Source organism: Spermophilus citellus (assembly GCF_964194105.1).
Source record: "Spermophilus citellus genome assembly, chromosome: X".
Lineage (NCBI taxonomy): Eukaryota > Metazoa > Chordata > Mammalia > Rodentia > Sciuridae > Spermophilus > Spermophilus citellus.
Genome location: NC_138190.1, coordinates 86,068,897 through 86,084,798, shown reverse-complemented (window position 1 = coordinate 86,084,798; position 15,902 = coordinate 86,068,897). Strand labels below are relative to the sequence as shown.

Genomic DNA, 15,902 nt, shown 5'->3' with positions numbered 1-15,902 from the left:
ATGGAAAAACCCTACCGCAAAAATGAAGGAAAACTGGAAAATGAGGAAAAGCCAGAAGACGAAGTAGAGCCTGAAGATGAAGGAAAATCAGATGAAGAAGAAAAGCCAGACGAGGAGGGGAAGCCAGCAAGGGAGGGAAAGCTAGAAGATGAGGGAGAGCCAGAGGAGAAGGGACAATCGAAAGATGGGGGCAAGGCAGAAAAGCAGGGCAAGTCAGAAGGTCAGAGCAAGCCACCAGGGGAGGGCAAGCCAGAATCCCAGGCAAAGCCAGCAAGCGAGCTGCGGGCCGCCGAAAAGCGCCCCGCTGAAGATTATGTGCCCCGGAAAGCCAAAAGAAAAACGGACAGGGGCACCGATGATTCCCCCAAGGACTCTCAGGAGGACTTACAGGACAGGCATTTGAGCAGTGAGGAGATGATGAGAGAATGTGCAGATATGTCAAGGGCTCAGGAAGAGCTAAGGAAAAAACAACAGAAAATGGGTAGTTTTCACTGGATGCAAAGAGATGCTCAGGATGCCTTCAACCCAAGGGGCCAGCGGGGTGTCAGGGGAGTGAGGGGCGGAGGTAGGGGCCAAAGGGGCTTACACGATATTCCCTACCTTTAATGCCTTTGGTCATGGATTCAGACTTCTCTGATGAGATTGCCAGCCCTGCTTTCCCTGGTAGATACTTGCCAGGTCCTGTGCTTTAACCTTAAGCTGATATTTTGCTTTAGGTGTCACTCTTGTTACCAGCAGCTTTTTGATCTAACTACAGCACTCTGTCTTTTGGTACAGAATTTTAACCCCATGTGCATGGAAAAGATGTTCATGGTACATTGTAAAATAATAAACAGTTTGCAGAACCACAGGTACAGTATCAGCAAACTTTTGTAAAACTGTAAATATGTTGACATAATTCATTTGAACACACAGAAAACTCTGAAAGTGTGTACACTAAAAAGGAGATAATGGTTATTCCTACATAGTAAACAAGAATAGGTCTTGCCTATTCTATAAAATGAGTTTGACTACCTGATGGTTAGATGCCCCCGTACCTTCCTTTGCTGGTATACCCTCTGTGGGTCTTCCATAGGTGTTATCAAGTCAGTGGGCACTGCTGTCCCTTCTCCTGGATCCTCTACCATCCTATGGCTCCTCCATGTTTGACTAGTTTTTTGATTGTTGTTCACTGATCTCTGCTTTTTCTTAAAGGATATGGATTATGTTTGCTATCATCATAACATTAAAATACTAAAACCAGAAAACAATACATGATAAGCAATTAACTGTTGGTTAAGCCTGTGATATCATTGAAGACAGTTAAAATTCCATGTCAGAATGTAAAATTCACATTACCTTTGGGAATCACAGCTGGAGACATCTGCCTGACACTTAAATTCATTTCTATGAGGGTCAGTCTTGTCATCTATGAGCTAGGGAGATCTTAGTTATTCCCAAGGCAAGTCCAGGCAGCAGAGATATAGATGCTGCTCTCTCCTGGGTTCTGCTGTGTCTGCTGGACACTGTTCCCTTTATCCTGAGCTTGGCACCCTTTAATGATAGAGGCTTTAAGATGTCAACTTATTTGGAGTCACTGCTGAGCCAATGTTCACCACCCTTGACCACTATAGTGAAGTGGATAAAGCCTTCTCCTGACTTTGGAGTTACCACCATCAGTTATTTGTAGTATCACTCTAGTGCTACTTTGGCCCTAATTAATATCCTTGGTTTATGTTTTTAGCCAAATGATCATTTGTGTACACTTTGTTGATTTGTTTGTGAGATATAAATATTCTCACTAAATTCAGATATTGCAGGCTAGGCCAGAAACAATATCTATGATAGCACTTGTTTTGTTCTCATAGGTTAGTAATATCTTGCCTGCAGATTCTCTTTCCTAGGTTTAGATCACTTACAGGAGTTTCTCATTGGGTCCCACCTTAGCAGTTCAGTAGAACCATTAACACATTTTGAGTGTTAAATTTTTAGTAGTAAACTTATGGCTTATGCACCAGCTTTATCAGCATCACTTGAGAGATAATCTGAAATAGAATAATAATTTCAGGCCCCATCTCAGACCTACCGAGTTAAAATCTTCATTTTTACAAGATCCTAAGGTGATTCTTTTGCACGTTGAACTTGGAGAAATACCTCCTGAAGGGAAACTCTTCTCAGATTCCATATTCCAACTTCACATGGAATCATGTGCCTGAAGGGATAAATATACACATTATACAATATACACATCACAGATTGTTAAATGGACCATGTTCACTAAACCACACTTTTCCTTTCTCCATGCAAAATAGATCTTTAAATCAATTCAGTGGGTCAAAACCTACAACTTTTCTAATGAAATAGGATATAATAGAGACAAATAGGAAATATCGAATTGCATTGTAGGTAGTTAGGGTGAATATTATTTTGTGAAATTTGTGTTTTATATGTATATGCATGTGGATATGATAAGTTGTGATGAACAGTTTATTTCTCTCTGTAGGTTGTGGTAAAAAATGAGAAATATTGGCATTATACGCTTTGAATCTTAGGGCATAGACTGTCTATTTCATACTCATATTCCTAATGCCCAGCATAATTAAATGACAAATATTAGGCACTTAGTAAAATTGGAAATAATCATGACTAAGTCAGGAATCATGAATTCTTCTCCTTTTAGCCCCTATCTACCTAAATAACCTTGGATAAAGAAATTAAGTTGTTTAGCCAGGATTTGTTTACAGTATCCCAAAGATTGGGAAATCATGAGCTTCACAAGCTGAACAGTGCTATTGTAGTTCACATTCCAAGCTGACATTATTAAAGAATACATAATCTGCAGCACCAAGGAGAGCTCCTGGGCTGTAGTGGATGGGACTTCTCAACCCCAGGAACATAGACTCTGCAAAGTGAAACTAACCAACTGTGGGATTTGTGCTGTAAAAAAGACCCAGTGGGGGGTTCTGTACATGCTATAGGAACATAGCTTCACAAAAGAGTGAAAGCATGCCTGCCATCATGGGAAGCCAGGAAGTTGGGAAGATGCCCTGAAGGAGTAGCAGTTGAGCACATACCTAAAGATGATCTTTTTCCACTTAATTTATGGAAATTCAGGCTTTTGATTTTAGTGACAACATATATCATATTACTTTTGTGCTTGGACTATGCACAATTTCTAGTTTTGAGTGGTAATCAGAGGGGAAAAAAGATCTACAGTAGGTCCAGGCTATATAGTGCAAGCTTCTCTCACACATCAGTTTCATGACCCTGGAAATCCAATTATATTATGTGTATGTTAGACACAGAGGATCCATGAAGTCTTAGAAAGCCCCAGTAGTAGAATTAAACTACATAGTCCTACAGTTTTAGAGCAAAACCATAGCTCTTGGCTTGGTACTAAAACCTAGCACAGACTTAACACTTGATCATGTGATATTAATTTTCTGCACAAATGAGTCACATATTGTGAACTTGTTTCTGTTTACTCTCCTAAATAATAAAGTGTGTTGTGTGTACCAACTTTCCAGCATTAGTTGAAAATGGCTTTAAAAGTATGCCTGAGTGGGCTGGGGATGTGGCTCAAGCGGTAGTGCGCTCGCCTTGCATGCGTGCGGCCCGGGTTCGATCCTCAGCACCACATACCAACAAAGATGTTGTGTCCAACGAGAACTAAAAAATAAATATTGAAAATTCTCTCTCTCTCTCTCTCTCTCTCTCTCTCTCTCTCTCTCTCTCTCTCTCTCTCCCTCCCTCCCTCCCTCCTTTGAAAAAAAAAAAAAGTATGCCTGAGTAAGTCAAGAAGGTACAGGTAAATGAAATGTGCAGTTGGATCAGACTCCTTTGATATATACTTCTGCTATTTCTGCTCTTTCTCAACCTATGTTCTATAGTGTAGATCTGGAATGTCCTCTATAAGCCCATTGTTAAAGGCTTGTTCCCCAGAGTGGTACATTTTGGAGGTGATTGAACCTTTAAGAAATGGGATCTAGTGAGAGGTCTTCTAGTATGTGCCCTTGAAGGGGCTATTGGGACACTAACCCCTTCCTGTCCCTCTTTCTCTCCCATACTCAGTCATGAGGTGGATGTGTCTCCTCTGCCAGTTGCTGCCATCATGACACATAGTGTTGAAACAGCCCCACAGCAACAGGGTCAGCTGAAAATAAAATAAAGCCTCCAAAACCATGAACCAAAACAAAATTTCCCTCCTTATAAGTTGATTTATTGTAGGTATCTGTTACAGTAGCAGAAACTGAATAAAATACTATGTACATCATGTATGCCCTCATGGGGAGTTCATCATCCTCATGACCACTTAGAAAAAGAGAGACAAACAATGGCTTCATTTATAGATGTATTTTGGCGGTATGTTGCAAGTGAATAGTGCTGAACTATATTGCAACTCAGAGATAATCCAAAGAAATGATGGGAAAAAGACATGCTACCAATGAGTAAAATTTTGTGTGGTTCATATGAGTGTCAATTTTTTAATAAAATCTATCACTGTTGGGGGTTTGGATCTATTTTGCCTCATTGGCAATGAATAAAAGATTGTATGATCAGGGACTTGGAGAGATTTACATTAGAAAATTAATGATGAGATAGCTTTGGGAATAGGTTTATAGATCAGCCACTCATGAAGGGCACACATAGAAAATATATTTATGTTTCAGTCCATCCCATTTATTGATTCTTAGTTTTAATTCTTGAGCTATCAGAGTCTTATTAAGGAAGTTGGGGCCTAATCCCACATGATGAAGATTAGGTCCTATTTTTTCTTCTAATAGATGCAGAGTCTCTGGTTTAATTCCTAGGTCCCTGATCCATTTTGAGTTGAGTTTTGTACATGGTGAGAGATAGAGGTTTAATTTCATTTTGTTGCATATGGATTTCCAGTTTCCCCAGCACCATTTGTTGAAGAGGCTATCTTTTCTCCAATGCATGCTTTTGGCGCCTTTGTCTAATATAAGATAATTGTAATTTTGTGGGTTAGTCTCTGTGTCAATAAATGGGATGGACTCAAACTAAAAAGTTTCTTTTCAGCAAAAGAAACAATCTGTGAGGTGAATAGAGAGTATACACCTTGGGAGCAAATTTTTACCCCTCACACATCAGATAGAGCACTAGCATATATAAAGAACTCAAAAAGCTAAGCACCAAAAATAACAAATAACCCAATCAATAAATGGGCCAAGGACCTGAACAGACACTTCTCAGAAGATGATGTACAATCAATCAACAAATACATGAAAAAATGTTCATCATCTGTAGCAATTAGAGAAATGCAAATCAAAACTACTCAAAGATATCATCTCACTCCAGTCAGAATGGCAACTATTACGAAGACAAACAACAATAGTGTTGGTGAGGGGGTAGAGCACAAATTTTCATATCTGTGTATATAAAGTATGTTCACACCAATTCATGTCTTCATACATGTACTTTGTATAATGATGTCCATCATATTCCACCATGATTGTTAACCCCCTGACCCCTCCCTTCTCCTCCCACTCCTCTGCCCTATCTAGAGTTCATCTATTCCTCCCATGCTCCTCCTTCCTACCCCACTATGAGTCAGACTCCTTATATCAGAGAAAACAGTGATGTGTGGAAAAAAGTACATTCATACTCTGCTGGTGGGACTGTAAATTGGTGCAGCTAATATGGAAAGTAGTATGAAGATTTCTTGGAAAACTGGGAATGGAACCACCATTTGACCCAGCTATTCCTCTCCTCAGTCTATACCCAAAGGACATACTACAGGGACACAGCCACATCAATGTTTACAGCAGCACAATTCTCAATAGCTAAACTGTGTAACCAACCTAAATGCCCTTCAGTAGATGAATGGATTAAAAATGTGGCATATATACACAATGGAATATTACTCAGGAATAAAAGAGAATAAAATCATGGCATTTGCAGGTAAATGGATGCAGTTGGAGAAGATAATGCTAAGTGAAGTTAGCCAATCCCCCCAAAACAAATGTTTTCTCTGATATAAGGAGTCTGACTCATAGTGGGGTAGGGAGGGGGAGCATGGGAGGATTATATGAACTCTAGATATGGCAGAGGGGTGAGAGGAGAAGGGAGGGGACAGGGGGTTAGCAATGATGGTGGAATGTGATGGACATCATTATCCAAAGTACGTGTATAAAGAATTGGTGTGAACATACTTTATATACACAGATATGAAAATTTGTGCTCTATATGTGTAATAAGAATTGCAATGCATTCCATTGTCATGTATTTAAAAAATAAAGTCAATTTAAAAACAAATGTAAATTTAACTGCATACTTGTCAATGACTAATGAGTCAAAGAAGAAATTCAAATAGAAAATAGAAAAAAAATCTTGAGACAAAGACACATGAAAATACAGTATACCAAAATGGAGGGGATAGAATAAAAAAAAGCTTATAGTGATACATGCCTACATTAAAAATGAAAAAAAAAATCTCAAATAAAGAACCTAAATTTATATATCAAAGAAATAAAAGAACAAACCGATCACAAAGTTAGCAGAAGGAAGGATATAATAAAGCTTAGAGCAGAAATAAATGAAATAAAAACATAAATGGTACTGAATTTTTTAAGATCACCAAAATTGATGAACTTTAACCAGACTAAAAAAATAAAGATTCAATAAAATCATAAATGAAAGAGGAGCTATTGCAAATACAGTTTTTAAAAATATTTATTTATTTTTGGTTGTAGTTTGACACAATACCTTCATTCTATTTATTTATTTATTTTTATGTGGTGCTGAGGATTGAACCCAGGGCCTCGCATGTGTTAGTGAGTGCTCTACCGCTGAGCCACAACCCCAGCCCCAACAAGTACAGTTTTTTAAAAGAATACAATAAAGTGTTTTACTGTATTCGAAGTGTAAGACATAGTGTTTTGACAAAAGTATATCTGGCTTAATGATTCCTACACTTGACCTAAAACAGAAAGTAGAACTACAAGTTTTTCTTAAATATCTGTTTTCTGGCCTTCATTTGTGTCTCTGACCAGCAAGAAAATATAACTCTTTAAAATATAGCTCTTTAAAATAAAAAAGACTCCAGAGGAAAAGAAAAGAAAAGATATTTATGTTTCATAAAGCTATCATTTACTATTGCATAACAAATTACTCTTAGAAGCTTAATAAAACACTCATTCATTAGCTCAAAAGTTCATAGGTCAGAGGTCTGGCCCAGCATGATCCTATTCTCTTCTTAAGGTCTCACAAGGTTGAAATAAAGATATCAATCTAATTCATCTGGAGTCTTTGTGGGGAAAATCTGCTTCTAAGATCATTCAGCTTGTTCTCCTAAGTCAGTTCCTTGCAGATATAGGCCTGTGGTCCCCATTATTTTTTTGGCTGTTAACCAGGCTGTTTTTAGCAACTAATGGTCATTTGCGTTCCTAACCCTGTAGCCCTTCAGATCTTTGCTGTGTAAGGGCACATTTAATCTCATTCTTCTAATCTCTGACTTATCTTTCTCTGATCTTAGATCTGTATTTTAAGGGATAATATAATTTGGTCAGGCTCAGCCAGATAATCTTCCAGTTAAGGACAAACTGATTTGACACTCTAATTACATCTACAAAAGTTCTTCACAGCAACACATATATTATTATTTGATTAACTGAAGAAGGTATTTATATATTGTGTGGTGGTAATTTACAGAGCTATTTTAGAATTCTTCTTGCCATTGTCTGCTTTCTGGTTCCCTAAATTCATGAATTTCTTAGCAAAACACATTTAGCTCCTCTGAAGATTTCCTGTAATCTCATCACATTAACAGCATCAACTCAAAAGTCAAAATATCACCATCTTAAATCATCTAAATCAGTGTTGATGAGGATCTTGGGCATAATCCATTAAGAAAAATTTCTGAAGACATCTCTCCCCCATGCCTGTGGATCTGTGAAACTAAGGAGATAAATTCTCTGTCTGTAAAACTCCCCATATGTGGTAATTAGATGTAGCACACCAGTTCCAGACAAAAGTATGTGAAATGGAAGATAAAAAGAGGCCACTGGCTCAAAAATGTTTCCTTACTAGTTTTTAAGGTCTGGGGATAACCCCTGTGGCTCTCAGCTTTAACTTCTGTGCTCTTGCCTCTGTCCTCTCAGCTCTGTAGTCTAAGCTCTTAGATCTGTCTTTGAGTAACCCTTCCTTTTTCATTGCAGGCAGCACATGTTCCCAGCTGAGTAGTTTTATCACACTAGGAGAATTTGGGGGGAGTCTCATGGCCTCCTTTTATTGTATATTCTATTTCATTTCAAACTGGTGGTGTTTCTGCTGAATATTAAGAATTTATAAAAGAATCTTAAGAATCCTATATAAATGCCACTGAATTTTACTCCATTGGAGAAAATCTACAATCAAATATTTTTGACATCATCTTTCTTTATATTAGGTAGCTGGGTGTGGCTGCTCTTAGTTCCTAAAGCCCATGCACATTCTTTACTGCATGGTGCCCTCCATCTTCAAGCTAGCAGTGTCACATTGAATCCTTCTGCTTTGAATCTCTATTTCTCAGCCACTGAGTTCAACATTCTCTAAACTTCCTAGAAGCCATATAATTTGGTTGAGAGAATGTGAAAGTTATATTTTTAATTTCTTGAAAATGACCTTTATGTGACAGAGTACTTTGATTTTGTCTTTTTGAGGTTTCAGCAAAAGTTTGCACCAGATATACATTCTCCCACAATGCCATATTTTTGGAAGAAATCTCTTAATTTTAGTGTATTTTGCCATTTGGATAACAATATGGAATTTTCCCAAGTCATTATGTCCTTGTTGCTTTTTGTTTAACAGATAATCCCTCAAATGATCATTCCTATCATGTTTTATAACAAATAGCAAGAAACCTCAAAGCTTTTCTTGGAAATCTCAGTTAAATGTCCAAGTCTATCACAAGTTCTATTTTACACATAACTGTGGGAAACAATTTCTCTAATCTTCATGCCACTTAATATACAGATCTCCCTTCCTCTAGTTTCTAGTAGCACATTCCACACATCCTACTGTTGCCTCACTAGCAGAGTTGTTAAGATGTTTATTTTTACTTTATACTCAGATCAAGTAATCATGCTTTTCAAAATTCTCCCAGCATCTATTCACTGACAATTTCTCAATTTACTCTCACATTTTAGGTATTTGATATTTTCAGTACCAAAATATGTATTAGTACCCCATTATTGTATAACAAATTACTTAAAATTTAGCAGCCTAAACATCCACTTATCATTTTAACAGTTCTATAAGTCAGAACTTTTGCACAAGTTGGCTGGATTTCCTGCTTACAATCTTATAAGGTTGAAATAAGGTGTCAGCTGAAATTAGTTTCTATCTGGAGGGTAGGAGGGGTATGCTATCAAGTTCATTCTTTTTGGCAGAATTCATTCCTTATTCTGTAGGTCTGAGGCCCCCAGCTGGGATAGAGGCAACTTGCCCTGATTTAATTTGTGACTGATCTTATTTAAAGCTGGGTTTAAGTCATGTAAACATAGATATAGCCTAAGATATAGCCTTTCCTGGTTCCAACTGAAATTCAAGGATGTATATTGGAACCCCTCCTTTAGAACCTCAACTTCAATTTCTGTTTCACAGAAACAGAATGATGATGGCTAAAACCACTAATATCTTCAACTTTCCTACCAGCAAATGCCTCATGACTAAAGTTGTGTCAAGGGTAGCATTCACCTCTGTGGGCTGCTTTTAGATTGCATTTATAGAAGTCTTCACTTCCTTGATATCTTTCCAATTATTTTCAGCATAATTTTGTTCAGCTTTTCTAATAATCTATCATGGGAGGGTTTCCTCTGATACAAGCTAATCTATCACTGATAGAATCCTAACTTCTATTGTCTTACTAATTATTAAGAATTTCTTCCGGGCTGGGGATGTGGCTCAAGCGGTGGCATGCTCGCCTGGCATGCGTGTGGCCTGGGTTCGATCCTGAGCACCACATACAAACAAAGATGTTGTGTCCGCCGATAACTAAAACATAAATATTGAAAAATTCTCTCTCTCTCTCTCTCTCTCTCTCTCTCTCTCCCTCTCTCTCACTCTCTCTTTAAAAAAAAAGAATTTCTTCCATAAACAATGCCTTTTGGTGATCATTTAAGTTAGCAAGACATATCTTGACATTTTGCTCACTTTGTGAGCAGTCCATGTACATACTTCTCCAGATTTCCTTCTCATCAATTTCCCAATTTTTCACTCCAAGTCACTGGAAATCTAGTTAGCCAATTTGCTAGTCCAATTGCTCTTGAATTTGAATAATATAATTTTGCATCCCATGTGATCAAGATATATGTTATTCTTCGGAGATGAGATGCCCCCCAAAAGCTGATAGGTTATCCAATGCAGCAATATTCAGAGGTGAAATGATGAGATTATGAGAGCTATAACAATCAATGAATCAATGATGGATTAGTAATTTGAAAGGATTACTGTACTGGGTGGTAACTGTAGGCAGGTAGGTCATGGCTGGAGGAAATAGATCACTGGGGGATGTGCCTTTAGGGATTATATTTTGTCCCTGGCTCCTTGTGTTCTCTCTCTCTCTCTCTCTCTCTCTCTCTCTCTCTCTCTCTCTCTCTCTCTCTCTCCTTCCTGGCTGTCATGGGCTGAGTAGCTTTTCTCCACCATGCCTTTCCACCATGATGTTCTGCATCACTTCCTACAAAACTGTGATACCCCAATAAACTTTTCCTCCTCTAAGTTGTTCTTGTCATATATTTTAGTCACAGTGATGAAAATTTGATTAACACAATATGTCATCTAAATTTCTTCCCATTAGGAGAATTTACCTTTGTTCTACTCTTTCAGTTCCAATCTCTACTCTCTTCTCCTGTCATAAGAAATGTTCCATTAGGCCATATATATGAATTGATAGTTCAGCAGCAGGAAAAGCTATCTTGAGAGTCTGAACATCCTGTTTGTGACATTTTCTTGTGCCTTGTACTCACCCTTAGGTTCATTTATTTATCTATAATTTCAATTTTAAACTGAATTCTTCTGTGTACATCTCTTCTGTGATTTGCTGGATCTGCTCCTGATAAGCAGTTTAGGATGCATTAGTTATCTGGAATTCCATAGTCAGATATTTGGTTCCTTCTATCATACAGGAGCTACTTTTCAAAAAGAGAACAATTCTTTCCTTAGTCAGTCATTTCCAAAAGCTCTTTGATATGATCATGGGTTATGATACAGTTTGGGGTATCCAGAGATTACCATCAATTCAAAAACTTTAGTAATCACTCTTACAATGTCTTGGTATCTCTCTTGTCTTAGTGCACAGTCAACCTGGAAAGTATTTGCAGGTTCACTGGGGAAATTTTGATGAAAGATTCATAGTGTACCAGTGGCTATAGAGGGCCTGCCTTCTCATTTGTTAGGAATGAAGTAGAGAAACAACACTACAACAACTTGAGTTAGGGTTTCTAACATACCTACTTTCTTTTCTGCCTAAATATGTCAGGCAGCATCTGACAGGTTGTCCAATTATCTCACTTTAGGAATGCTCTTATTACCATCACAACACAGATCCTTGTAGGTCAAAAATCCTCTCATTAGCATTTTATTACTGTGGCTTATTTTGGTGTTGCACTCACTTTGCCTTAGCTAATTAAGCCTTGTTACCTGTCTTCCACCACTCTGGGATCCAATAATTCACATTAAGATTAGGTAGTAAAATTGTACTGCAGCATTTGCCACCATCGCCTTCAACTCATAAAGACACACAGAAATCTTTAAGGATGCTGATAACCCTCTCACCAACGCATTTCACAATGGCTTAGAGTGTGCCTGCACAAATGCCCCTATCCCATACATAAGGGTTCCATTCCATCCCTACTACTGTTCTTAATTTATTGTAAAAGCCATAGCAGATGGAGCATTTCATTGTCAATGGAACTGCAACACTACAAGGACCTGGGCTTGGTCTTCAGCTGCGCCTGCCCTAAGACAAAAGACTCTCTCAAACTTGCCATGAAAGCTTTCTGGTGCTCTACATGTGTTCTTAACCTCCAATGTTCTCATTTCCCTATGCATACTCTATATGAACACATACTCCCACATGTTTGTGATAATTATTTCATCTCCATGAAGTAGGCCTGAAAGACAAATGAAGAGAGGCTACTAAATATACAGAGCCTATGGAGAAATCCACCTCCTAGGAACCTTAGATAAAGGACTCTGCTAGCATGTGCTGACACCTTCAGGGAACAAGTTGGAAGAAAAAATTCCTGACCACATTCTCCATTACGGGATTCAAGAGATCAAAAGAGCCATCTGATGTGGTCCATGTAGGCCACTCTTCCTTGGATCACAGAGCAGGGTAGAGAAGAATGGAGACTGAACCAGGATGGGAAGATGGGGAAATATGCAGCAAATTAGTGACGGTCATGGGGAAAAGTGCCTGCACTGGAAAAGAGCGCCTCTATTTAGCTTTATATACATTGTAAGGAGAAAGGGAAAAAACATTATTCTTCAAGGTTATCTGGGGCAGAATTGAGATTTGCTTGAAATTTTTTATTAAAATAAGAAATGCACATGGATATTGACCCATGGTAAAAGCATAAAGCATGCTGAATTAAGCATATTGTCTTATAATCATGAATTTGAGGAGTTTTGAGTGATTTGTATCAGCTCATAAGTTTTATTAATTTCAGTCAGATTATTTGTTTCTGATCTAGATGGACCTTTCTTCCAAGGATTCTGCTGTTGGGGCTGGCGATGCAGCAAGAATATGCCTACATGTATGAATTGCCAAGATCATTGTAATGTCATGTGTAGCTAATAAAAAAAATAAAATTAAAAAAAGAATATGCCTACCTAAGCAGCAGTGAACCAGAGACCCTCTTTTGTGCTCTCTGGTTCCAGGTACACATCAGTGTTTCTGGACCCAAAATAAATACATCTTTTCAGAGCTCTTATAGAGAGGGAAGATGATTGGAGGTCATACCTAGCCATTCTAGATCCCTTGCTATGGTGTATATCCATGCTACTTCTATGTTGCATTTTTTTTCTTCAATAAACTTTAGATTTGCAAACATTGCCATTTGTGGTCTCATGAGTCTCCCATAGTAATGAAACTGGTTAGCTACCCTAGTTTTCAGGGCATCTGAAGCAGAAAATACAACATACTACAAGGTGCCTTGCTTATGCCTTTATTTATAGGCATAATTTTCTCTAAAGACACTTGCAGGTTCTGTTCAGTAGATATAGTAATTGTTGCCTGTTGGATTCTTACTCCCAAAATTTGTTTTATACTTTAGAAAGGTCCTCCCTCCCTCACCATCCAGAAATAGGAGAGACACTATAATTCTTTTTACTGCTTACTTTATGGTTTGCACTGAATGTGACTGAAATCATAATGAATATATAAATTAATGCCATTTTAGTGTGAATTAGAATCACATAGGATGCCTGATAAAACAGAGATTCCAGAGATTTATTCACTGGAACTTAGGAGTGGGTCAAATAGTTGACATTTTCTTTTGGTGATTTTGATAGGTATCAAGCTAACACACCTTAAAAAATGCATTAGTAATGGCTGGTGATGTATCTCAGGGATAGAATGATTTTCTAGTGTGTGTGAGGCCCTGGGTACAACCCCAGGACTAATGCATTAATCAAATGAGATAGGGTTAAATTTGTGGTACAAGCCCTTTTCCATGGTGTTCCTTTTGGAACTGCAAGTAAACGCTGCTAGAGAAGACTCCACAGTTATTTATGTGGATAGGGAATTATGTGGGACAAAAACTCTTGATTCAGCTACTATTATTTATAAATTCATTAAGAACTGTGCTAGGCACTAGGGGTACCAGGATAAAGGTCAGATTGTGCTTTGAAAAGCAGAATCCAATGTTTCCTAATTTTTTTAAAGCTCCAGCCCACAGCCAGAAATAAATTATTCACAACTCAGGTACACACATGTACATGTATACATAACTGAAACACAAATTTCACAAAAATATACTCACTTTATCTACCTGAAATATAGTTTGATATTTACTATCTGGCTCTGATTTTATTATATACCATTTAATTAAACATATTGCAAGTCTTCACTGAATTTAAGATATACTAATCAATGTAGGGGGATGAAACTGCAGTTTGACAACACAAGTCTACTTAATAATCTGTGATGTATGTATTATATAATGCATATATTTATCTTCCTAGAAACATTTCATGAGGTAAGAGTGGGGTGGCTGAGGAGAGTCTCCTTATAAGCCAGTGTTTCTTTTTGGAGGGGAGATATTGGTGATTGAACTCCACCACTGAGCCACATCCCCAGCCCTACTTTGTATTTTATTTAGAGACAGGGTCTCACTGAATTGCTTAGCACCTCACTTTTGCTGAGGCTAAGCTCTGAACTCACAATCTTCTTTGCCTTAGCTTCCTGAGCTGTTGGGATTATAGGCGTGCACCACTGCACCTGGCATAAGCCAGTGTTTCTCAAACTTCAATATGCACAGAAATCACCTCAGGGTATTGTTAAAATGAAAATTTTGATTCAATATGTTTGGTGTAGGGACTTGAGATTCTGTATTTTCTAACTTTCTCTCAGATGATGCCGATGCAGCTCATCCACAGATCACTTTTTGTGTAGCAATGCTCTAATATTCACAAATGTATTAAACTGGTAAGGCAGTACCTACCAAGAGTTACCTAGGACAAAATTTCTTCTAAGGATTACAAAAAATTGGACAAGTCACTGACATATGAGAATAGCAAGTGTGTTATTCAAAATTTACCTCAGTCTCTCACATCTGAATCTGGTAGAGAGACTGCTGCATGCAAAAATGCTATCAACCGACTGAGAAAGAATTATTTTACTAAAAATATGAAATCCATCAGGGGCCAAAGTTATCATTGAGATGTTACTCAATTTGGTAAGTAAAACTCAAAAGTGAGGAAAAGGGTATTATCCATATTTCTATAGATGTCATGGCTTGGAATAGAGTTGACTTGGCTTACTGGAGATTCCAGAGAAATCAATTGGGCTTTGTCTTGATGCCTGCCCATCAGCAACACTGGGATCCTTTGGAGGTTGCAAGATTTATGAGAAGGGGCACAGTGCCTAGCAGACATGGTATTACATAGGGGAGGATAATACCTACCTTTCAACTTCCTGAACGTAACCCCAGGTACAGGTGAGATGTACCCCAGTCTTTCTCCAAGTGTCTAAAGGAGTCTTGGTTCTGCTAGTACTGGGGATAAAGTAGAAGGCAATCTAACACATTTCACACAATTTGTACCTCATGTGATATACTCAGCAGTTATGGAATGCAAGTATTATCCCCATTTGACAGATAAGAGGACAGTCCCTTACGAGTAAGGGTTTTGTAATAACCATAGATTCCTCCAAATATGAGTCCCAGAGGTAATGGGAGTTTTACCTATAATTTTAGTTTTGACAACAAGAATTTTAAGTGTTTCCACAGCCTTTATAAGCTTATTGAACAATTTTTCCATTGTTATTTATGTACTGTTTTCTAATTTTTAAATATCTTATCACTTTTTGTGAGATAAGAAATCTGTTTTCTTTTTTTATTTTTTAAAGAGAGAGAGAATTTTAATATTTATTTTTTAGTTTTCAGCGGATACAACATCTTTGTTTGTATGTGGTGCTGAGGATCGAACCCAGGCCGCACACATGCCAGGCGAGCACGCTACTGCTTGAGGCACTTCCCCAGCCCAAAGAAATCCATTTTCTTTAGGAAAAAAATAAACAGATAAGTTGAAAAGAAACAAGAAAGAAAATCACCCACAGCCCACAACTCAGAAAAGCAATTGTTAACCTTTTAGGGATCAAAACTTTCTATCTTCCCTGTGCACACATACACTACACTTTCCTTTTACAAAAACAAACAGATTCTGTAGATGATACTGTAAACTCCTTTATTTTTCCAAAA

The 15,902-nt window shown here is 37.8% G+C and overlaps 1 protein-coding gene across 1 annotated transcript; it reads left to right on the top strand.

Moving 5' to 3' along the window:
- TCEAL6 (transcription elongation factor A like 6) lies at nucleotides 1-556 on the top strand (the record flags this gene model as incomplete). The annotated part of the gene is given in 2 exon segments (XM_081277471.1): nucleotides 1-516; nucleotides 518-556. Coding segments are annotated over 2 exon segments (555 nt in total).
- Nucleotides 557-15,902: the final 15,346 nt, after the last annotated feature.